Source organism: Cardiocondyla obscurior, linkage group LG15, assembly GCF_019399895.1.
Source record: "Cardiocondyla obscurior isolate alpha-2009 linkage group LG15, Cobs3.1, whole genome shotgun sequence".
Taxonomy (NCBI): domain Eukaryota; kingdom Metazoa; phylum Arthropoda; class Insecta; order Hymenoptera; family Formicidae; genus Cardiocondyla; species Cardiocondyla obscurior.
The window spans coordinates 4,606,981-4,630,462 of NC_091878.1; the positions used below are offsets into that span (position 1 = coordinate 4,606,981).

General features: G+C 29.8%; 6 protein-coding genes and 2 pseudogenes across 8 annotated transcripts; all 8 read right to left on the minus strand.

The window, feature by feature from the left end:
- Positions 1–488: 488 nt before the first annotated feature.
- On the minus strand, positions 489–2,437 carry LOC139108550 (uncharacterized; annotated as a pseudogene).
- Positions 2,438–2,872: 435 nt separating this feature from the next.
- Positions 2,873–5,185, minus strand: LOC139108551 (uncharacterized). The gene is made up of 8 exons (XM_070666953.1): positions 5,128–5,185; positions 4,784–4,935; positions 4,566–4,683; positions 4,218–4,482; positions 4,025–4,141; positions 3,863–3,953; positions 3,544–3,689; positions 2,873–3,404 (listed from the first exon to the last, which is right to left on the minus strand). The coding sequence occupies exons 1-8, from the start codon at positions 5,183–5,185 to the stop codon at positions 3,236–3,238; spliced, it is 1,116 nt and encodes a 371-aa protein (XP_070523054.1). The 3' UTR covers positions 2,873–3,235.
- Positions 5,186–5,782: 597 nt separating this feature from the next.
- On the minus strand, positions 5,783–8,049 carry LOC139108414 (odorant receptor 13a-like). Its single transcript, XM_070666663.1, has 9 exons — positions 7,812–8,049; positions 7,556–7,675; positions 7,298–7,415; positions 6,966–7,224; positions 6,633–6,749; positions 6,469–6,559; positions 6,242–6,375; positions 5,952–6,084; positions 5,783–5,873 (listed from the first exon to the last, which is right to left on the minus strand). Exons 1-9 carry the CDS (start codon positions 7,953–7,955, stop codon positions 5,820–5,822), a joined length of 1,170 nt encoding a protein of 389 aa, XP_070522764.1. The 5' UTR covers positions 7,956–8,049; the 3' UTR covers positions 5,783–5,819.
- A 501-nt stretch (positions 8,050–8,550) lies between these two features.
- On the minus strand, positions 8,551–10,463 carry LOC139108552 (uncharacterized). The gene is made up of 7 exons (XM_070666954.1): positions 10,437–10,463; positions 10,076–10,193; positions 9,684–9,983; positions 9,438–9,444; positions 9,249–9,359; positions 8,988–9,048; positions 8,551–8,927 (listed from the first exon to the last, which is right to left on the minus strand). Exons 1-7 carry the CDS (start codon positions 10,461–10,463, stop codon positions 8,733–8,735), a joined length of 819 nt encoding a protein of 272 aa, XP_070523055.1. The 3' UTR covers positions 8,551–8,732.
- A 326-nt stretch (positions 10,464–10,789) lies between these two features.
- Positions 10,790–13,352, minus strand: LOC139108554 (uncharacterized; annotated as a pseudogene).
- Positions 13,353–14,056: 704 nt separating this feature from the next.
- LOC139108555 (odorant receptor 94a-like) lies at positions 14,057–16,682 on the minus strand. The gene is made up of 7 exons (XM_070666955.1): positions 15,890–16,682; positions 15,393–15,548; positions 15,007–15,347; positions 14,754–14,888; positions 14,603–14,693; positions 14,385–14,530; positions 14,057–14,207 (listed from the first exon to the last, which is right to left on the minus strand). The coding sequence occupies exons 1-7, from the start codon at positions 16,031–16,033 to the stop codon at positions 14,057–14,059; spliced, it is 1,164 nt and encodes a 387-aa protein (XP_070523056.1). The 5' UTR covers positions 16,034–16,682.
- A 1,010-nt stretch (positions 16,683–17,692) lies between these two features.
- Caf1-55 (chromatin assembly factor 1 p55 subunit) lies at positions 17,693–21,591 on the minus strand. 2 transcript variants are annotated; one of them, XM_070666645.1, is made up of 5 exons: positions 21,432–21,591; positions 19,529–20,027; positions 19,186–19,443; positions 18,532–18,859; positions 17,693–18,429 (listed from the first exon to the last, which is right to left on the minus strand). In XM_070666645.1, exons 1-5 carry the CDS (start codon positions 21,451–21,453, stop codon positions 18,250–18,252), a joined length of 1,287 nt encoding a protein of 428 aa, XP_070522746.1. In that variant the 5' UTR covers positions 21,454–21,591; the 3' UTR covers positions 17,693–18,249. The 2 variants fall into 2 exon arrangements, with proteins under 2 accessions (XP_070522746.1, XP_070522745.1); XM_070666644.1 differs by lacking the exon at positions 21,432–21,591 and adding an exon at positions 20,370–20,819.
- A 250-nt stretch (positions 21,592–21,841) lies between these two features.
- LOC139108408 (iron-sulfur cluster transfer protein NUBPL-like) lies at positions 21,842–23,478 on the minus strand. 2 transcript variants are annotated; one of them, XM_070666652.1, is made up of 4 exons: positions 23,092–23,478; positions 22,586–22,917; positions 22,140–22,513; positions 21,842–22,018 (listed from the first exon to the last, which is right to left on the minus strand). In XM_070666652.1, the coding sequence occupies exons 1-4, from the start codon at positions 23,161–23,163 to the stop codon at positions 21,849–21,851; spliced, it is 948 nt and encodes a 315-aa protein (XP_070522753.1). In that variant the 5' UTR covers positions 23,164–23,478; the 3' UTR covers positions 21,842–21,848. The 2 variants fall into 2 exon arrangements, with proteins under 2 accessions (XP_070522753.1, XP_070522754.1); XM_070666653.1 differs by having other exon boundaries at positions 23,177–23,420.
- Between the last annotated feature and the right edge of the window lie 4 nt (positions 23,479–23,482).

Below are 23,482 nucleotides of genomic sequence, written 5' to 3' on the forward strand. Positions count from 1 at the left end.
CACGCAAGTGCGTCATTTTATTTTCATTCACGCATTCGTGTTATACATTTGTGTAATTTTTTTACCAGAGGTACAATCGCCATCTGTAGTGCTTTTGATGTCGAATTTATTTGGTAAAACTTATCTTTCAAAAATGATACGATTAATAATTAATTTATAAATGCGCAATATTTTTTTTTTAATTAACCTACCTATTTAATATTTTTAAGTAATATTAGTTACATATATTTGTCATTTATTAAACTTGTATACTTTCTCTGAAGAAACAATTGTTTATCCTGTTTGTCGAATCTTGATAAAGCACATACTACTTAAGAATGATAATGTTGTTTGCTACCAATATTGTTTTTTTAATGACAAGTTATTTAATTTTTTTTTTAATTATTAATTTTTATATTATTATTCTATGTTATGTATTACAGAAAAAATTTAACACTTAATTACTTTTATGTAAATTATAGATAAAATATAAATTACGTAAGTAATAATTACTGTGTGGAATGTATGACAGTAAAATAGGATATTGAAGCCTTCACTAGCTGCAATTGTAAATAATTTTTATTACCTTTATAATGAGTCCAATTAGTCCAAAATATTTTCAAAAATTACCGTGGCGAAACCTTCTATAGATGCCGAAAACACCCCGCCGATATCTAGATAATATTTCTTAGTTCCTATTTGCAACATAAATAATATCATTTTTTGTATATGTAAAGGAGTTCTGTACCATTGAACGTTATATCTGTAAAATTATTATAACTGTGAACTGATTAATTCGAGGTATGATTTTTTATTCACTTAACTTTACAACGCTTTTTTTTACAATAAATAAGCTTTTAATGTAATATTTCTTACGTGGTGATGAATACGTGATTGTTGTGATCACTTACAAACTGTCCCATAAGATTGGCTAAAAACATGTACATTACACATACACACGCATACCCAAATGGCATTAGCACGTCTTTGATGTTAGTTTTAGATAATGCAATCTGTAAAAAAAAAAAAAATTAAATTAAATTAAATTAAATTTAAAAAATATGAAAATAAATGAATGTAATAACACTAACAATTTCGAAATAAAAGTTATAATTTTATAATTTATATGTATATAACGTACTTGAAACAAGTTAAGGCTTAAGCAAATCACTAGACATATTATTAGCCAATAATTCATTTTCTTTAACACCAACATTAAATATTTGGATAATCTTAAAAAATTGAAAAAGTCTTATAATGTGAATATTGCATGAATATTGTCATTATACATAGGCACAAACCTTACACCTTGTCGTTGAATATCGACGGCATAGGCTATACCCTTCGTCATGAAAATTATATTCCTTAGCGAAATATTTCGTTCAATATTTATGTTAATTGCATGTTCGACACGGTAACTATAAATATTTGTAATTACACAGCAATTTATTAAGCAATAGAATTTTTTTTTTTTATTAAAAACGTCACATAAGCATTTTATAACACGTAATACGGAGATATAAATATTCGCATCTAGTTATACGTTATGTCTTTTATGTTATTATTTTTTTGTAATTGTACCTAGCGATCTTAAACAACCCGCAAATGTACAGTAAGACCATTATGATCGTTGTACCACTTCCTATTATTATAAACGCTGCTAAGCAATAAGCTGTGTTAATGTGCAACGTAATTAAATAAAAATAGTTCTGCTCGTCAATAAAGTATTCCATGTTACAGGAGAAATAATACGATCGAGATTCATTTATCGATAAAGCAACATCTGCCATATTTATCCAATATTGAAATAACATATGAACAATAATGGTACAAATTCCATACACTAAAACATATACATGTAACAAAATTTTAATACTTCATAAAAATTTATTTATTAATTCTTTTATTGATAACTTACGCACTCTATTAGCAATGCGATTATATTCAACATCAACAAAAGTTTTCTTACTTATCAATGCAATCGTGTAACGTTTCGCAGTGTAGTCATATTTCCTCATAATGTCGATTTCATTTTTATCTTCTAGTTTGTTATATATGTCTTGAAGGTGCATTAATAAGTTTTTTATCTGTCAACCCAACTTTTATTTATATTAAAGCAGTTTTTTTAATTTAAAATGCTTGCAAAGAAAATTTACTTTTTTTTTTAATTTTATAAGCTGTTTACTTACGTTTTTGCGATTAAAATGAAACACGTTATATTTTATCACGCAAAGGATGAACAAAGATACGGAAGACAGGATCTTCAAGAGAAGATTCAAAGTACACTTCGACGTCAAAAACATCGTTAGCTGTTAATAGATAATTTAATTAGTTTTACCGCGTAACACAGAGCGAAGCAGAGAAAAACGTGATTAGATCTCGCGGCTTGAATGATTTATACGTAATGATATGGTTATTATTTTCATTATCTTACCTGAAACGTAATAAACGCTATCATTACACCGTACACAAAAATATATTGAAACGTAGTAAAGTTGGATTGTTGGTAGGGCCATAAACCGATGATAATTAATAGAATTCTAATTAAATTAAGACACTCCTGTTTATTTTTGATCATATCTTTATGAAACTCTATGCGCGAATAATAGTGAAGTACCTCGCGAGCTTGAGGGCGAGTTTTATCTCTCCCTCTTTCCAATATTTTATTGATCGACTGGACTTCTCTCTTCTGGTGTACATTACAGCGCAAATGTTGATCGATAATTACATTATTATGTAATTATTATCAATTCAAGCTATACCGTTACTTTCGAACGTGTCTGAAGTAAAACCATTTGTCTGATATTCGAGACAATTTATTTTATAACCTTCGATAAAGAGGGTCTACGTAAAAAAAAAAAAAAACTAAGATAAAAAATATATAGCTGGAAAGCAAGCATTATTTCTTTTATCTTTCTTTGTTTTTTTTTTTTTTACATTTATGGTATTTAAAGTTATGAAAGTTGGAAAAAATGTAATCAATATTTTAAAGCGAATAATTTCACTTTCTTGTCTTTTTTAATATTAAAACATCTAAGTTATCTACATAGTTTAGTAATAGAACTTTCTACATGTAAAGAATGCTGCTCATTCCTCTTGCAGCGTATCTTTTTACTCGTTTTGTTTGTTCATATTCGTTATGCCACGGACAACATGACAGTAAAGTAGGATACTGAAGCTTTTATTAACTGAAATCAGGGTAACGTTTTTATTTATTAATTATTGTAATGCTTGTATTAATAAGTTATGCTTATATTTAAAAAAGGATTATATTTAAAACAAATCTTATTACCGAAGCAAAGCATTCTATGGATGAAACAAAAATCCCACCTATGACTACAGTAAAATCTTTTGCGCCTTTCAACAATAAAAAGAGTATCATTTTTTGAATATGCAAAGGAGCTAGATACCACTGAACGTTGTATCTATGAATTTTTAAGGACAAAATCATTAATTAAAGTTTAAAAAAACCCATATTTTACGATTAATTTTTAACTTATTTAATGCAATAATTACTGTAGCGTTAATACATAAATTATTAATATTTTGCAAAGAAAATCTTACGCAGTAGCGAATACGTGATTATTGTAATCTATGATATTTTGTCCGCATAAGTTGCATACGAACAAGTAAACAATATTGAATATTGCAAATATGACGGGGAAGAAAATCTCATTAATAGTTTTTTTAGATGTCGCGATCTGAAAAATCTACCAAACATAAAAGTACAATTAATAATCATTCCTCCAGCAATTCTTATTTTATTGTGCAGTCTTATTTGTCTACAAAAAAGTGGAATTTATTTAATTATAAAAAATAATTGTTGATTAAAATTAAAAAAAAAAAACATATTTAATAAATACATAAATGAATTAAAGCTTACCCGAAAAAAATTGAAGCACAAGGAAATAATAAAAATCCCGGCTAAACTTATGAACATTGTTTCGAAGCTAAATATCAAATATTTGGATAATCTTTAAAAGTATAAAATTATGAAAGTAACTGTTAAATTAATATAATTCTATATAAATTAATATTATTTAACCTCATTGCTTCCCGATGAATAACCACAGCGTGTATTAAACTTTCAGATTTTAAACTTCTATTTTTAACAGTAACATCTTGTGGAATATAGATCTTTATAGCGCGTTCGATACGATAGCTACAAATAATTAATATATTTTTGTCTCTTCACAATGCGACTGTCCGTGATCACTTAATACGTATTTATTTCATACCTAGAAATTTTGAACATTCCAAGAATAAGCTGGAGACACCCAATGAGCAATGTTCCTGTTGCTAGTATTACAGCTGTTCCTATGCAAAATGCTACGTTTATATGTAATAAAATGAAGAACAAGTAATTTTCTTGATTAACGAAATACTCTGTTATTACGAATTCCATTCGACGTGTTCGAGTTATATTTATTGATAATACAACGTCGAATATCTTTGTCCAACATTGAATGATAAGAAAGAAAGACACTAAGCAAAGTGTAATTCCTAAAAAAAAAAGAACGTAACGCAATTGTTATTTAAATTTAATACGTGAAATTTAAACACAAGAAAAAACAATTGTGCTCCACCCGTAAGTACAACTGTAGCCCGTTTCGCATTGTAGCCGTACTTTCTTATGATCGCAAGTTCTTCTTCGTCTTTCAGTTCGTCATATACATGTTGAAGTTGCGTCAATAGATTTTTTACCTATTATTTCAACAATATTTTTATATTTTACGCACTTCAGCGAGCAATATAATTAGTAAAGGAGTTCGTTTTATATCCCCGTCATGTAATTACAACTTACATTTTTTATTTTAACACAAAATGAATTGTATTGTATCAGATAAACGGTAAAAAACAATGCGGAAGACACAACCTTAATTACGAGATCGAAGGTGCATTTTAAAGTTATAAATGATGTCAGCTGTAAAGAGTCATTTTGTCTTAATTTTATTTCTAAATAAGTGCAATGTATTCAATATTAAAGTTAAATTTAAATATATGTAGATTGATATCAACTTTATTGAAAACTGATAATAAAGTATTATTAGAATTCTTTAACCTGAAATATAATACTCGTTGACAAGATTCCAGAAATTAAGATAGACTGAAAAAAAGTGAGCTTAGATCGCTTATTAGGCCACAAACCGATAGCCAATAATAAATGTTTATTAAAATTAAAATACTGAACTTCCAAGCGAATCATCTTTCTATATGCTCGAAAACATTACTGATTGTAAGAAGACGTCGATAACGCGAGAACGTGCTTGTCCCTTTTTTTTTCCGCTAATCGGTTAAATTATTCTATATCCTCTTTTATTCTTACATAAATTTCGCCGGAAATTCCTCAATCTACTATAGTGCACAGTTGAATAAATTTACAGTAAAATATTTTTTTTTTTTTAGTAATTCCTATCCCGCGCTCTACGTTATAATTTATGCAAAGCGATTCGTCGCTAAAAGCAATTTGACGAATGTGTTTTTCCCACAAAAACTAAACTATATCCGAGAAAGCTATGCAGTCTCTATGCATTTTCTCCCTTTCAGTTCTGAACTTTTTTTTCAACGAACATCACATTAATACAGTCTAGTGAAGGAGTAATATAGTAATAAATTAAATTTGATATTATTGTTGGGATTTATTTCTGAGAATATACTGTACATCTTTATACTTATCATTAACTACGGGAGGCAATCTTGTCTAGCATAGAAATTCTTTTCTAATAATTTGTATCTGATATATTTTTATTTAATTTTAATTTTATTTCTAACTTACTGTATCATTATATTTTTTTTAATTACATTACTCTTATCATACTATTGTTAAATTTGTGTCAGCGTCATTGTCGCGTAGAATATATAACAGTAAAATAAGATATTGACGCCTTGAAGAGCTGTACAATTAAAAAAATTTCATTCTTAACGACATTAATGTTTAATATAATATTTCGAGTAAATATTTTCTATCTTACCGTTGCGAAACATTCTATAGATGCGTTAAACAGTCCACCAACGTTTAAAGTAACTTCTTTCGTTTCTTTTTGTAACAGGAATAATATCATTTTTTGTACGTGTAGGGGAGCTCTGTACCATTGCACGTTGTATCTACAAAATTGTACACGTACAGATTATCAGATAAATATAGAAACTCTTTTATCGGCTTACTTTCGGTACTTGCATCAACTTATTCTACACTAATAATTTTCAACAATGCAGGTTTTAAAAGACAACCTTTATCATATGGTATTTTATGAAATCTTACACGGTAGAAAATACATGTTTATTATGATCTATTATATTCTGCCCGATATAGTTGGATATGAACATGTATAAGACAGTTATGTTCACGAAGACAAACGGGAAAAATAATTCCTTTATATTAGTTTTAGATGCTATCTGAAAAATTTATCGCATTTATTTGACAGAGTTGTTAATGCGCGTAATTTTGAGATCTTTCTATTATCAATATATTAAATGTGAAAAATATACTTGGAACAGGTTGATGCTCACGGAAACTACTCCGCATATTATTAAACCGAACATCATGATCTCGAATATCGTCATTAGTTGCTTAGACATCCTTTGAAATAAAAAGACAAAAGATATTACTAAATAATAAAAATTATTATTGGCATCTACGTAAATACAAATACTTTATAGCTTGTCGGTGAATCTTAACCGCACAAATTATGCTCTTGGTCATTAGAATTTTATTTTTTGACGTAATATTTTTTAAAACGTTGATATTCATCGCACGATCGATACGATAGCTGCAAATGTTATTAATTTTTATTTTAATTTATTATTTGGTAACTACGTAGCAATTTTTTAAATAATACTTATGACTTTTTAGTTAAAAGCGAGCTTTTACTAAAAAAGAATTTTTTTTGTATGTTATATTATTTTATTAAAGATAAAACTCGTACAAAAATTCCAATTATGAGTTGGTGCTCGGAATACGCTCATTCTAATATTTATATTCTTACCTAGCTACACTAAACATTCCGCAGATATATTGGAGGTACGTAATGAGTATTGTACCTGTTGCTACCAATGTAAATCCTCCTATGCAAAGGAATACATACGTGTGTAACATATATAAACTGAAATACTTTTCTTGGTCGACGAAATATTCCATTTTAATAGGTAAACGTATTTGAGACACATTTATCGATGGATCAACATTAATTAAATTAAACCAAACTTGAATTATAAAGCCAATAAATAATGTAACTACTGCAAATACTAAAAAGCATTAAAGATTATTTAAATTCAACGCAATTTGTCACATGCAAAAATGAACGAACATTTTTCTTACGTGAAAGCGCAATAGTATAACGATTTGCGATACAACTATATTTGCTTATGATAGCAATTTCGTTTTCATCTTTCAATTTGTCAAGTTTATATTGAAGTTCCACTAGTATAATTTTTACCTGCCATTTTATTATTTTTTTTTTTTTTATTGATACTATTGTGGTATATGTATATTATAAAATAACATTTTTTTTGCTATAAAAGTTCATATTACAAACGAATTAAACCTATTTATGTAATTTTTAATTTATCAACTTACAACTTTAAACTTTAAAAAGAATGCGTTATATTTTATCAGAGGCATTGCAAAAAATAACACGGAAGACAACGATTTAGTAATAAAATCCATAGAAAATTTTAATTTTATCACTGGTGTTGCCTACAAGTGTATTATTAACCGTTTTATTAAATGTACTTTTAGTTTTTAATAAGTTAAAAATTAATTTTTAAACAGAGTAAGAAAAGTTGTCAAACAACATTTAATTCTAAGATAATGCTGTCATAATTATTTTTACCTGTAATATAACACTTGTTGATAAGATAATAGAAAACAAAATGCGCTGGAATCGAGAAAATTTGGATTGCTGATCGGGCCATAAACCAATAGGAAGTAATAAAAGTTTGTTAAGACGGTAATATCGAGTTTCTAGATGTGCCATTTCTTCGCGAGTGTCCGAGTATTACTGAAGACATCAATATATGAAACTTAGTTTCCGCCTTCTTTCTCACTGGTTGAATATTTCACATTTTATTTTTTATTTTTTTTTTTTCCGATAAACTATCAACGCAAATTCCATAATTTATATCGCTTAATTGTATAACGGTTTGCCACAAGATCCAAATGTCTTTAATTCAACTATTTTTTATCAAATTGCGGATAATGATATCGATTTACTTTAACTTCCTTTTTTTCTAACGACAGATGTATGTTTCTCATGAAATTGAGCTCTTCACCCTATCGCGGAAAATTTATTTCGGCGCGCACACTTGGAAGATACACATCACTTTTAAAAAAGACTTCGTTTTAATTTCTTTCAATATTAAAGGTCGGTGTATAATTGTGTATAACAGTGTATAATATAATTGTCTACATCATCTAATTTTTTTTCTTTTTATTTAAAAAATTACAGACCAAATAATTGTATAATTTTAATACATCGCAGAAACTCGATACGTTAACATCTAGTTTTAAACAATTTTAATCTTTTATTTATTTTTTTTTTTCTAAGTACTTAAACTACATTTTTGAAAAATATATATTTATATTTTGTAAGTGCAACTGTTGCCTTTTCATTAATTCTATTCTTAACTGTTATAAATTAATATTCAATCCGTCATCGAGTAGAATATATGACAGTAAAGTAAGATACCGACGTTTTAACCAGCTGCAATTAAAAGTTTTTTTTATTTTATACATATGTCAATTTTAATATATTCTATCTTACCATAGCGAAACATTCCATAGATGCATTAAACAATCCACCAACATTTAAAGTGAACTCTTTGATTCCTTTTTGTAATAAAAACAGTATCATTTTTTGTATTTGTAATGGACTTTCATACCACTGAGCTGTGTACCTATCGATATGCACGTAAACGCATTTAATTAAAAACTTTTGCTTAATTATTTTCTGTATTTATATTAACTGTTCTTTTATTATATTTTATATGTCTTACGCAGTGTGAAAAACGTCATTATTATGATCTATAATATTCTGTCCAATATAATTAGATATAAACATATATATAATACTAATAGCCACATTCACCACCGGCAAGATAAATTTTTCCATATTAATTTCAGATGACATCATCTCAAAAAGCTATAAATTAAAATTTTACAGGAAACATAAATCTTTTGCATATATTATTTTGTTATTAATTTATAACAGACTTGGGCATCAATTTATCAATTTTGATCATAAGCAAATCACACGTATAATTTTACGCACTATAAAAATAGAAGACTTACTTCAAAGAGATTTAGGGCTAAGCAAATTACGCCAAACACTATTAAAAGAAATATCATTGTTTCAAATATAGACATGATGTGTGTAGTCAATCTTTAAAAATTTAAAAAAATATATATATTATTCAGCATTAGATAATATTTAACGGATATTATGATTGTGAGTACAAACTTCATAGCTTGTAGGTGAATCTCAACAGCATATTTTATGTCTTCGACGATCAAGTTTTTCCTTTTCGTCGTAACATTTCGCTGTATGTTGCAGTTTAATGCACGTTTAATACGGTAACTGTAAATGTTTACGTCCATAATCATTCTCACATTAAATGACAGGATTTTTTAAAGTTTTTTTTTTTTAATTACACTACACCAAATATTTTAACAATTATATTATTTAATGATAATACATTTTAATTACTGTTTATATTACTGTGATTTTTTCTGTATTCGTACCAAGTAATTTTAAACATTCCACACGTGAATATAAAATATGTAATAAGCATCGTTCCTATTGATAATATTGAAACCAAAGCGATGCAAAATGTTACATTGACGTGTAACAAAATCAAATTGAAATACTTCTCCTGATCGATGAAATACTCCATCTTTATTGGCACATGACGTGATTGGGATACGTTTTTCGACAAAACAGGGAAGATGAGAATAGATGGAAAATATTGTAGGGTAATAAAAACAAACGTGAAAAAAGCGCAAAGTACTAAAAAAGAAAAAAAAAAGAGTTTAAAACTTTTTAATTTTTACGTTAAGTAAGTAAAAGTCGTGAACAATGATCTAAGAATAATATTTTACTTGTAAGTCCAATCGAATATTGTCTTGCGTTGTACGTGTATTCGTCTATGATAGCAACTTCGTTTTTATCTTTCAATTGATTACGTACATGCTCGAGTTGTATCAGTATATCTTTTATCTGTTATTTTAATAATTTTTTATATGCTCTTAGAAAAAATATATATATTATAATATTTTTTAATACATAATAATACTTTAACAGAAAACTATTATATTACTGAAAGTACAATCTGGAAGTCGTCAACTTACGGCTCCGGTGTTAATACAGAATGAGTTGTATTTTGCTAGGCTAACAATAAAAAAAGATACGGAAGAAAAAACCTCGCAGATAAGATTCGCAGTACATTTTGATGTTATTAACCTTGTTAACTATCAGTAATAATTTCATTTATGATTATGGGCTTGTAAACAGAAATAGTTACAATTTTATATAATTATAAAATAGTATGCACAGGTAAAACTTTTTTTCATAATAAAACAGAAATAATTATATTCTTACTTGAAATATTATACTCGATGTCAAGATGGTAAAGCAGCAAATACATTGAAATCGTGTGAATTTGGTTCGTTGATAGGGCCACAAGCCGATAACAAGCAAGAGAATTCGGTTGAAACTAAAACTCTGCATTATTAAATGAATGATTTTCTCATAACAATCAGAATGCGACTGGTCATATAAAAGTTAACAACGATTGTCCCCTCTTCTTTTCTATTGATCCGCTGGAGTATCTCTTTTATGGAAATTTCGTTCAAATACCGTAATTTGTGTAATATAAGACTATAGACTACGAAATTACCATCGTAGGTTCAAATAATCATTCATTATTACGGGTGACGTTTTTTTTTCTTTTTTTTTAATAATACTTGCAATAAAGTGATAGTAACTTCAATAAAAAAAAATTAATAAAAAGAAAGAACTGTATGACAGAAGTCACGCAAGCGCAATTTTTTTTGACGCAACATTATTTTTACGTGCACTCTTGCGAGATACGTTTCATTCCTTTAATACGAATTTGAATTAACAAAGCCGATGTAATTTTTATTGTGGTAATTAATTTACTAATATTACTTTTCTACTTTATACAATGACACAGTCGAAAATAGAGTTTCTTATTTTCTAAATATGAAAAGTACTATTTTATTAAAAATTTCTCTTTAAACAGATTCTTTTCGTATGTCTACTTCATTTGTATTTAATATTTCATTGCTGTATAGCAAATACAACAGTGAAATAAGATACTGATGCTTTTACTAACTGCAATGAAGAACATTTTTTTTTTCTTTTTAATCCATTTAGAACAAAACATTATTTGATACTTACCAAGGCAAAGCACTCTAAAGATGAAATAAATAATCCGCCGATATTAAGAGTAAAATTTTTGGCGCCTTTTATTAACAAGAAGAGCATCGTTCTTTGCATTTGTAAAGGAGTTTTGTACCATTCGACATTATATCTAAAAAAAAATTGTAAAATAGGTTTGAGAAAAAATTAAGATCTATAATTTTCATTAATTTACGTTAGTTATTGTAATATTTGTTAAGCGTATTAAGTGTTCCTTTAATTTTTGTTAAAAAAATTTTTTTTAATACATTTTCTGCAATTATATTTTATATTAAAGCGCGTACACAGTATTAAATACATCGTTATTGTAATCCGTCATATTTTGTCCTAACAAGTTCGCTACGAAAAGATATATGATATTAACACATGCTATTAAAAACGACAATACTGCTTCCTTAAATGTTTTGTGAGCTAATATGGTCTGAGAAATCTGAAACACATAATTCACTACAATCGGTGCTTTGCATTATAATTATTTATTTTATTTTATTTAAACTCACTTGAAGAAAGTTGAAACTCAGCGAAAATACAAATAGCCCGGCTAAGAAAAAAAACATCATCTCAAATTTATCTAGAAAGGTTGCGGTTAAACTTAAAAAAAAAATTGTTATTTTATTACACTGCACAATGTATGTACTGTTGTAAAATAGATATACTGACTTCAAGACTTGTCGATGAATATTTACAGCACATATTAATTCCTCGGATTTACAAATTTTATTTTTTAGCGCGACATTTTGTAAGATATTAATTTTCACTGCGCGTTCAATACGATAACTGTAAATAATATGATTAATTAGGTTAATTTTTGTGCATTTTATCTTTACATTAATTTAACGTAATTTTACAATAAAAATTTATTTTGACATTATAAAGGTTGCTTTGTACCTGGAAATTTGGAACATTCCGCAGAAGATCTTAAAGCATGCATTAAAGATTGCTGCAGTTGCTACCATTGTAATTGTACTTATACTTAATGCCATGTCCATATGTAATAAAATGAAAAACATATAATTATTCTCATTAATAAAATATTCGGTTTGAAATAGCAAGTGATGCAATGAAGTTACGTTCTTCAATAAAGCATTGTCATACATAATGTACATTTGAGTATAGAACAAAAAACTAGCTGCGGAAACAGCAATTCCTAAAAAAAATATATTTATTATTAATAAACACAAAGATATGAAAAAGATTTTTAACCTTAATTTGTCAAAGTCGATTTCTTCGTAAAATTTTAACAACGCATTATTTAAAGTTAACATAAATATGCATGGAAAATGTAAAAGTATTACCTATAAATGCTACGGTATAACATTTTGCAGTGTAACCATATTTTTCTATGATAGCAATTTCATTTTTATCTCTCAGCTCGTCACACATATGCTGAAGGTCTAGCAGCATTTGTTTTACCTGTTATTTTATTAATTTCATATGGCATCTTTATACGTATTTACAGCTTACAAGATATACATAGATATTCTCTTTCGTAAAAATTTAACAACTGTCTTATAAGTAGCTTATAAACTCACAACTTCAACGTTGATATAGAATGTGTAATATTTTAACAGACAAATAATTAAAAAAGATGTGGAAGACAAAACTTTGATAATAAGATATGAAGTATATTTCGTCATCGTTAAGAATGTTGTCAACTGTAATTATTATTTATTAAAAAATTTTAACGTAGTTGTCTGAATTTTATTTTATTATTAACAAGTGTGCTAGGTAATTTAAACATCGATAACTAATCGTGCAATAATGTTATTACGTGTCACGTTTTTTCTCACCTGAAATATAATACCTGTTAATATAATAAAAAACAAAGAAAAAAATTGAAACTGAGTGAGCCTAGATTGCTGGTGTGGCCATAAGCCAATTGTAAGCAGTAAAATTCTATTAATATTGAAATACTGACTCTCTATACAAATCATAACTTAGCTAAGTCTGCGACATGAATGGTCGTTAGTGCCAATGCACGAGCGCACGTTTATTCCTCCCTCTTTTTTACTTTATTGATCAAACAGATGTTACATGACTTTCCGAGCGTGAAATTTAGTTCGAATACCGTAATTTGTGTAATACAGTAAGTGTAAGATTAAACAAAATTACCATCGTAACTTCAAAAAGTTATTTATATTTCAACAGTTTTTCTTTCTTTTCTATTTTTTTTCCTTTTTTTAATTTTAAATTATAGTTGCATTTAAGTGAACTGACGTTAAAGTAATTTTAATAAAAAAAAAAAGAAAAAAGAAAGAAACTTATAACAAAACTCACACTAGCGCGTTCTTTTTTTTTCCCTTGTAATAGTATCATTTCCACGTGTATTCTCGCAAGATATGTTTTATTTTTTCAATATCAGTTTGAATTAACAGAGTCGATGATATTTTTAAATATGGTAATTATACCAATAATATTACTTTTTTTTATCTTATAAAATAACATTGACAAAAATAGAACTTTGTATCTTCTAAATATGAAAAATACTGTTTTACCTTTTCAAACAGATTTTTCTTACGTGTCTACTTGATTTATATTTATCATCTCATCACTGCGTAGATAATATGACAGTGAAGTAAGATACTGATGCTTTTACTAACTGCAATCAAGAGCTCTTTTTTTTTTCTTTTTTAATCCACTTAGAACACGTTACTTACCGTAGCAAAGCACTCTAAAGATGGAACAAATAGTCCGCCGACGTTCATAGTAAAATTTTTTGCGCCTTTTAGCAACAAGAATAGCATCATTCTTTGAATTTGTAAAGGAGTTTCGTACCAATTAACTCTGTATCTGCGAGAATTATTAAAAGTAGATTTTAAAGAAAATCGTAATCTACACTTTATTATCTATTATATTAATTAATATAATATTTGTTAAACGCGTTAAGTGTTTATTAACGTTTTACGAAAAAAAAAAAGTTTTAAAATAAATCTCGTTGCAAATTATATTTCGTGAGAAAATTCTTACACGGTATTAAATACATAATTATTGTGATCCGTTATATTCTGCCCAAGAAAATTCGATATGAAAAGATATAAGATATTACCAACTATAAACACGAAGGACATTATGCTTTCCTTAAAACTCATTTGATCTACGAAGATCTGGAAAATCTAAAATACAATTCTTACTACTAATACTTACTATAATTTTTTGTATTTTTATTTGATTTTGTTTAAACTTACTTGAACAAAATTGAAGCATAGCGAAACTACAAAGATCTGTGCTAAGAGGAAGAACATTATCTCAAATTTAGCTAGAAAGTTTTTGGATAAACTTAAAAGAAAAAAAAAAATAATAATCGTTACTTTATTACACTTCACATGTATGTATTGCTATAAAATAGGTACTGACGTAATGACCTGCCGATGAATATTTATAGCAAGTATTAACTCCTCGGATTTCGAAATTTTATTTTTTAGCGCGACATTTTGTAGGATGTTAATTTTCACTGCGCGTTCAATACGATAACTGCAAACAATACGATTATTGAGGTATATTTTTTTTATTCCTGCACTCTGCCTTTATATTCGTTCAACGCAATTTTGCAATAAAAATTTATCTTGATATTTTAAAGTTTACTTTATACCAGGAAATTTTAAACATCCCGCAGAAAATTGTAAAGCATGTAATAAGGATTGTTCCAGTTGATATCATTGCAGCTACACCTATACATATTGCTACGTCCATATGTAATAAAATGATAAAGAAATAACTGTTCAGATTAACAAAATATTCGGTTTCAAACGGCAAGCGATGTCGTGTAGTTACGTTCTTCAGTAAAATATTCTCATACGTAATGTAAAATTGAGCGGTAAAAATGACACATGTTGCGAAAATCCCAATTACTAATAAAAATAAAAAAATATATATATATTTATTAATTATCTTTAAATGAAAAGATATGAAAATAATTTTTAATGATAATCTCTCGAAGTCGATTTCTTCGTAAAATTTCAACAACGCATTATTTTAAGTTAACATAATTATGCACGAAAATGTGAAAGTATTACCTATAAGTGCTACGGTATAATTTTTCGCAATGTAGCCATATTTTTCCATGATAGCAATTTCATTTTTATCTTTTAATTCGTCACATATACACTGAAGGTCTAGCAACAACTTCTTTACCTGTTATTTCAAGATAAAAACAGATATTCTCATTTGTAAAAATTTAATAACTGTCTTGTAAGTAGCTTATAAACTCACAACTTCAACGTTGACATAGAATGTGTAATATTTTATTAGACAAATAATGAAAAAAGATGAGGAAGCCAAAACTTTGGTGATGAGATATGAAGTATATTTTGCCGTTGTCATTAATGTTGTCAGCTGTAATTATTTATTTATAATATTTAACACAAATGTGTGAATTTTATTTTAATATTTATAAAAGTGTCAGGTAATTTAAATATTGATAACTAAATTGTGCAATAATGTTTTTACGTGTCACGTAATTATTTTTTTTTTACCTGAAATATAATACCTGTTAATAAAATAACAAACAGGAAAATAAATTGAAATCGAGTGATTCTAGATTGCTGGTGTGGCCATAATCCGATGCAAAGCAATAAAATTCTATTAAGACTGAAAAACTGAGTCTCTATACAAATCATCACTTAGCTAAGTCTGCGATATAAATGATTGTTAGAGTCACTTCACGAGAGTACGCTTATCCCCTCTTTTTTTTCATTGATCGAACAAATGTCATAGCTTTCCAGCTAGGCGTAAATTTTAACGCATTATGTAATTTCGTTGAATATAAAATAATACTCAACGCCATCGTGAAATAATAACATTCGTAATTTGAAGAGGCAGAATAGGAATGGAAACTTTACACATATTTTTGTCTCTCAGTTTTCACACATAAGTGAAACTTGTGATATAGCAACAGCGAAGTCGTATGCATACGGTATTGTAATTTTTTAGTAATACAACTTTATATATAAAAAATTTTATAATTATCTACTTTAAGAAAAAAAGCCCCCAAAAAAAGAAAAAAAAAAAAAAGAAACAGCAGAAGATTCTGAGACAGTGCAGTTTTATAATTCAAATGTACTTATTACTTTTATCTCTTTTATCACTTCATGAAGGCCGTGATTAAAACAATCAGTCTTTATTTTACCAATTGCATGACTCGTGATTCCCTAATAGGAAAGGTGTGCCGTTCCTAATTATTGCCTTTCCTAAATTATCATGTCGCGTTGTCGCAACCTGCGCAACGCGAACAGGTGTCCTGACGGTAGGAGGGTGATTTTATCAGGATAACATCCCCCACGAACGGCTTTCTCGCTTGGGGATGCAGACGCGTAAGCGACCTGTCGGCCCCTATGCATCCTTGATCCGGAAATATGCTTCGCGTTTGAGGCAATTACGGGCATTAGCGTGGGTGCCGCTGCGGCTTTAATTTCACTCGCGTCTGGTCTCACTTCGGCGCTTTTGAACATCCCGAACGCAATTACGCGCAATGCTCCTTTTATCACAACAATGCAATTCTCCTCTCCCTGTTGTTGTGCAACACGTGCGCGCATGCATTTAATATTAAATGTGAGAGATATCGTGTAATGAATTAGTACCTCTATTAATTTTTAAATAAACGTAGTCGAGATATTATTTATATTTTAAATTAACAAAGGGTAGAATTTTTTGAGGAATAAATGATGGAAATAATTGTTGCATGTGAAGTTTTTTAATGTTCGATAAATATATTCAGAGAAAGTTAGACATATTTTAATATAAAGTGAATGTGAAGGATAGCTCATTTGATTTTCGCTTAGGAATAAAATCTTTCTATTTTATTATTCTTGCTTATCCTTGCTTGTTTTTATTTTTTTTTCTTTTAGTATTAACGTTTTGCAGTTTACTCAGAACCGGTAATGGAGTTTAGTTTATTCCACTTGAATCGAATTATTCAGAGAGGACGGCATTTAATTAAAGCAAAAGTTTGCTTTGTTGCACCACTCGCAAAAATCGGAAATAAATTACGGAATAATGCAAAGAACAGAAATAAATTCAGTTCTAGATTATTACGGCGATGAACTGGAATTATGCGACCGCGACAATTTTTATCTCTTATCGCATTTACAGTGGAATCAGCACTAAAATTATTTTTCTAGTTACTAGTATTACTTCAGAAAACATGACAATCCCTCATTTTTTATAGGACTTAAAAATTATCTTTAAATTTGTAATTATTGTTTTAAATTGTAAAAATTAAAATTTAAAAATCACAAAAATAATAAATCTGGGAATAGGAAAATTAAATTAAACATCACTCAAGTTTACATCTTTTCTTTATTCACGCTTAAAACGAAGTAGAAAAAGTACTTGGCATCCCCTAGTCTCATTTGAGCTCTCTTCCGCTGTGACAGAGAAATAATGCCTTCATACAAAGATGCTCATAACGGGTGTAACTAGCTATTACTTTGTTACAGATATCCATACATTAATTTTATTTGTTGTTGATATAGGTAATTTATCAACGTAAAATAATAATACTCGCCATTTTTTCAGTATCTGGAGTTACTTATTCTTTTAGCATTAAAGACATCAATGCGTTTAGTCAAACCTTATAAAACAACATAACTTTAATAAACTTTTGAAAACGTGAAGTAATTTTTCATTTTTTTTTGTTTTTTTTTTTTATGTACGTTTTTCATACAATTTATCTGATTGAACGATTAAAAGCAAAAATTATTATTGGTGAAAAGGAATGTCTTAAAGCTCGTTACACCAAGATGTTCAATAACATGGCGCAACTAGGGCTGCGCTTATACTCCTCAGTCGGGGGGGCGGCGATAGCTCAGAACAATTCGATGAATTAAATTTTGCGTTATGACCCGCCAGTTTCAATCTCGCTCCCGGGTGTTTCAGGTTCTTCATCATTATAAATATTCTCCGCCATTTGCCACACTTGCATTATGTTATCCTCTGATACCGAGCATATGACCCACGGTTCATTCGGATTCCACGAGAAATCACTAATTTTTGCGGTATGACCACCATGTATAAACTGTAAAAAAATTAAAATTTTTTTTAATTATTATAAAGAGAATTTTTTTAATGTAATTATTCTAAATAAAATTCGTGAAATAAGTTTGCCAGAAGTAATAACCAGAAGTTCAGGCGGTCCGTCTTCGGCATCTTCACTAGACTGTTCCTCGCCAATCTTGCTAAGATCCCAGACATGTAATCGTCTATCTGTGCCACTGCTTGCTAATATTGTTTCATTATGTGGTGACCACTGAACTTGGAATATCTCATCCTTGTGTGATTCAAATGAATGCAACTTCAATTTCAGATTTCGCAAATCCCAAAGCGCTACCGTCTTGTCCGCACTGCCAGTGGCCAGTATGAATTCAGAATATGGATTAAAACTCAAACAATTTACCTCGGCGGTGTGAGCGTCAACAGTATGACTTGGTTTACTAGTATTGTTGCATCTGCAAATATAAAATGTTAATAATATATAATCAATATTGCAATACCTTTCACGATCCTGCATTGAACAATTGTATAAACTTTAGTGATGTTGTACGAAGTTTTATAAATACATGGTGTTTCGTTTCATATTATGTACCTTTTAGGGATATAAAACAAAACATCGTGTATATCGAAAAATCTCACTTTTCCCTAAATTTTCTAAATTTATGAATTAAAACTAAGTTTACATAAACACTTATATCTTAAGATTAAATGTTTATCTTAAACAATTTTTAAAATATAATCTATTCAAAAATACTTAATAATAAAGTTATTAATAAATCACCTAGTGTCCCAGATCATAAGTTTTTGATCATCAGCGACGGAACCAAATAATGACTCATGGAGTAAATGCCAAGCGACATCTTCGACCACAGCGGTATGTCCTGTAAAGATAGTTTTTGCGTCAATAACGCGATTTTCTTTTGGCGTAGCATTAATATCCCACAAGCAGATCGTATGGTCATCAGACGCGCTAAGCAAATATCCATTGAGATTCGGATTCCATGAAAGCCCATAGCCTTCCTTTTGATGTCCTCGCAATCTACAATATTTAAATAAACAATGATTATACTGATGTACATAATTTGATATGCTCCATCTCTTGGTTTGATTAACTGCACAAATACCTTAAATCTGGATGGCATTCGCCATTAGGATCCGGTTTACTTGGATGCTTAGTATAATCAAATACAAGCACGTCGCTTGAAGGGGTCTTTGTCGCGATCACACAAGGATTTTGCGGCATGAAACGTGCTCTATTGACTTCCCCTTCATGATTAATCTTGATCTCAATCTCAATTTTACCACTCACAGATCCGAAACCTCCAAATTCACCTTTTTCGTTGTCATAGTGAGAAGCGTCAAATTGCGCGTCTTCATTCGGTAACTGTACGCTAGCAATGAGCAAATGATTTTGTTCGTCCGATGTGTGAGTGCCCAAAATTAGCCTATGGATCGAATAATCTTTTCCCTCTGGTCTGGTGACATCAGGCAACCATTGAGCTGTTAAAGATGGCCATTCCAAAGCATGTGTCATTACAAGATCATATAGAAATGGTGTGTTCTTCTTCCATATTTTATACTCCTCATTGATAATACGTTCCTCCACTGCATCATCAAAACCCTCTGAAACATATTAAATAGATTAAAACATGAAAATATAATACTAGTAAAATAATGAAAAATGTTTTTTGAAGTTCTTCAAAACCAGCATAAGAAATCATGTCATTGGTCTCTTCATCTAGTTGCACAGTTTTAAGGAATGCAATTTTAAGTATTATAAAAACTTTTACCATACCAATGTTAAATTATTATAGATTATTATTGTATAATAGCCTAACTTAAATCACTTGCTGTGCATGATTTTCTTGCCAGCCATCTTACATCATTACATGTTTTGTGAGAAATATTGTCTTTATTTCTTTGAAACTAAAATTAAGTGTCATCTATTAAAAATTTCAGTCTTACTCTGATTAATCCACTTCAACTTTCTTTTGTTTATAGACCTTTTACTTATATTTGATTCTTCTTTTGCATTCACTTCCACTTTTGCAATTTTAATTGGTACAGAAGTATCATTTGAATTTAATTCTATAGATTTTTTAATATTTGCAAGAGCATTTGTATATGACATGCGACGATGACGTGCTTCCATTTTAAAAGAAAAGTAGAAACTAATCAACAAAAATAATGCCAGTTACACAGAGAGACAGACATAAACTTCAAACTTGCTCTCAAGAAGAATATAAACAAACATTGCTAACAGTAGGACTATAATTGATGTCGGTCTAACATCCAAAATTGCTTTTCTTCAAAATGTGCAACCTAGTGAAAATTATAAGATCTGCTTGGATAATACCTTTCACACTATTTGTATCATGATTTATCAATGTTGTACATTCTCTTGTGTATAAATTTTAATTATTACTAAATGCAATTGCTACTTTAAAATTAAAAGACAAATGTAAATGTGTATATTAATATTAAAATTTCAATATTCCAACAGGTACCTTTTATAAAAATGCTTTAAGGCTAAATTTAAAAAATACTATTAGTTCAGTTGTTTTTTTTTTTTTAAATAATGTGATAGCATTCTACATATTTATTGTCGTGAGTTATATCGATATACATATACACACACATTTATCTATACGTCTATATATATATATATATATATATATATATATATATATACACATTAGCAATATATATATATATATATATTGCCAATTATAACCATATATCGTATTCAACGAAACGGTTCCGAGAGAAGACGCGAAATTGCCGCGACTGTCTGCGTCGCGGACACAATCAGATTATTGTTACACATTGTTCGAATTTTTTTTTCCTCTCACGCTATCAGCCACGCGACGAGAAGCGAGCTGAGGCCCGGTGAGAAGGCGGCAGCGTGTCGGCACGTCGAAGGCGTCCCTCCGAAACCGCCGACCGGCCTGCTGTTCGTTCGCACCTTCGCAGGAAAGTGACGCGTACACAATCGAAACCGTTGTCGAAAAACATAGGCATCCTTACCGCCGTCCTTGTCCGCCATCATTTATTCTTCGTAAATTCGTTAATTCGTGAGATAATTCGAGGAGCGAAGCACACTAGTCGCGCGAGATCCGGCCCGCCAAAATCGAGGAGTCAGCAGAGTGCCGACACCAAATGAGAGACGCTCGCAAGTCCGATTGCAGCGACAAGTAAAAAAGGCCCGTTTGCAACGTGGCGACACTCGCGAAACGGCGGAACATTTAATTTTCCACAGCTCCCCTTTAGTTTCTCAATGAGACGTCCAACGTCCGTAAAGTTACGCCAATGCCGTTTGTTGAATCGTTTAGATAATTATTATGTACGATCAAAGACGTAAAATATTTAAAATAGTATAATTTTTTTAATTACATTGCAGGAAACTAAAAGGAGATATTTGTTAACAAATGCGGTCGTTCTTTATTACTCTTTATTAATCTCTTGTTTATTTAAAAATGTAACAACATGTTCGGCTAATTCTTTGTAGGCTTCCGCTTGTCTACTTTTTGGTGCCGCCAGAACAACTGGTTTACCATTGTCCGAACTATCCGCGATACTTTCGTGCATCGGTATCTTCTGTAAAATATTCACATCTGCAACAAAAAATTAAAAAAAGACATTAATACATCTTCTAAACATTTACAGAAATACTTCGAATATTAGTTTAGTCGTATCTTATTAATAATTATAAAATAATTGACAGTAATTTATTACCGAGTTCTTTAGCCATAGAAAGCGTGGCATTGCCAAAAATGGACACTTCTGTCATACATTTCGGACACGTTACAGTACTCATGTTTTCCACAATTCCAGCAACGGGAATATTCATCTTCTTAAACATATTCGCGCCTCTCCTGGTCACTTCTAATGCTACTTTTTGTGGCGTTGTCACCAGCAACGCGCCGGTAATAAAAAGAGTTTGAATCAGAGAGAGATGTGTGTCCCCTGTTCCTGGAGGAGTGTCGATGACAAGGTAATCAAGCGGTCCCCATGCTACTTGATTCACCAGCTTATCCAGGGCACTCATTACCATCAGTCCCCTCCATACAACTGGCGACTTCTCGTCGATTAAAAACCCCATAGACATACTGCAAAATATTTATAAAGTTACAAAGTTCAAGCTCGTTTGCCTGACTGTTTGCGACCTGACGATTAATCACCATTTCACACCATAATTTACAAGAGGCTCCATAAGATTATCTCGATTCAGCATGGGTGATTCATGTATGTTCATCATTAGAGGTATAGAGGGTCCAAAAACGTCAGCATCCAATAACCCAATAGATTTTCTTGGCTCAATAATTTTCAGGGCGGTTGTTAAATTAACAGCAGTGGTCGATTTTCCGACACCGCCTTTGCCAGAGGCAATAAGAAAAATCTGCTTAACACCTCGTATGTGCTTGCGTTTTGGTAAGCCGCGTGCCATGATTTCCTTCTGTCTAGCTTCCAAATTCTCTTGCTTAGTCTTGGTTGAATCAACCGTTGTACCATTCTGAAATAAGAAAAGACGCAAATAACAAACGGTCATCAATAAAGTATAATTAATAATATATTTTATAATAATTTAAGAATTATTTTTGCCAGAAACAAATGCAATTTCTTTAAAATTTTGCATTATTCAATTGAGAGTTAAAAAAAAATTAAAGGGTTGAAATTGCGTACTTACTTGACGCTGCCACAAATAACGTGAGAGCTTTAAATATCCGCTGAAGTGCGATTTAGTGATAACGCTCGACATTTTTTTAACGTACCTAACCTACCAGCGTTCAAAACATCTGGTCGCAAATTATACTTTAGGAAACACTGGAAACAAAGCCTGGAAACAACTCTCGAAATCTTGTCCTTCCATTTTTCTGCCGATATGAACAATCATTTCACAGAACTAATCATTTTTATTTTTTTTTTAATCTCTGCCGCCAAATAAATAAATCGCTGCGCCGCGATGGTTACACCTACGCTCGCGAAGTGTAAGCTCTATGTTCTAATGGTGGAACAGACGATGTGTCAAGTCTGTTACGCAATACGAAGTAGAAGAACGCTTTGAATCGCGCAGGGTG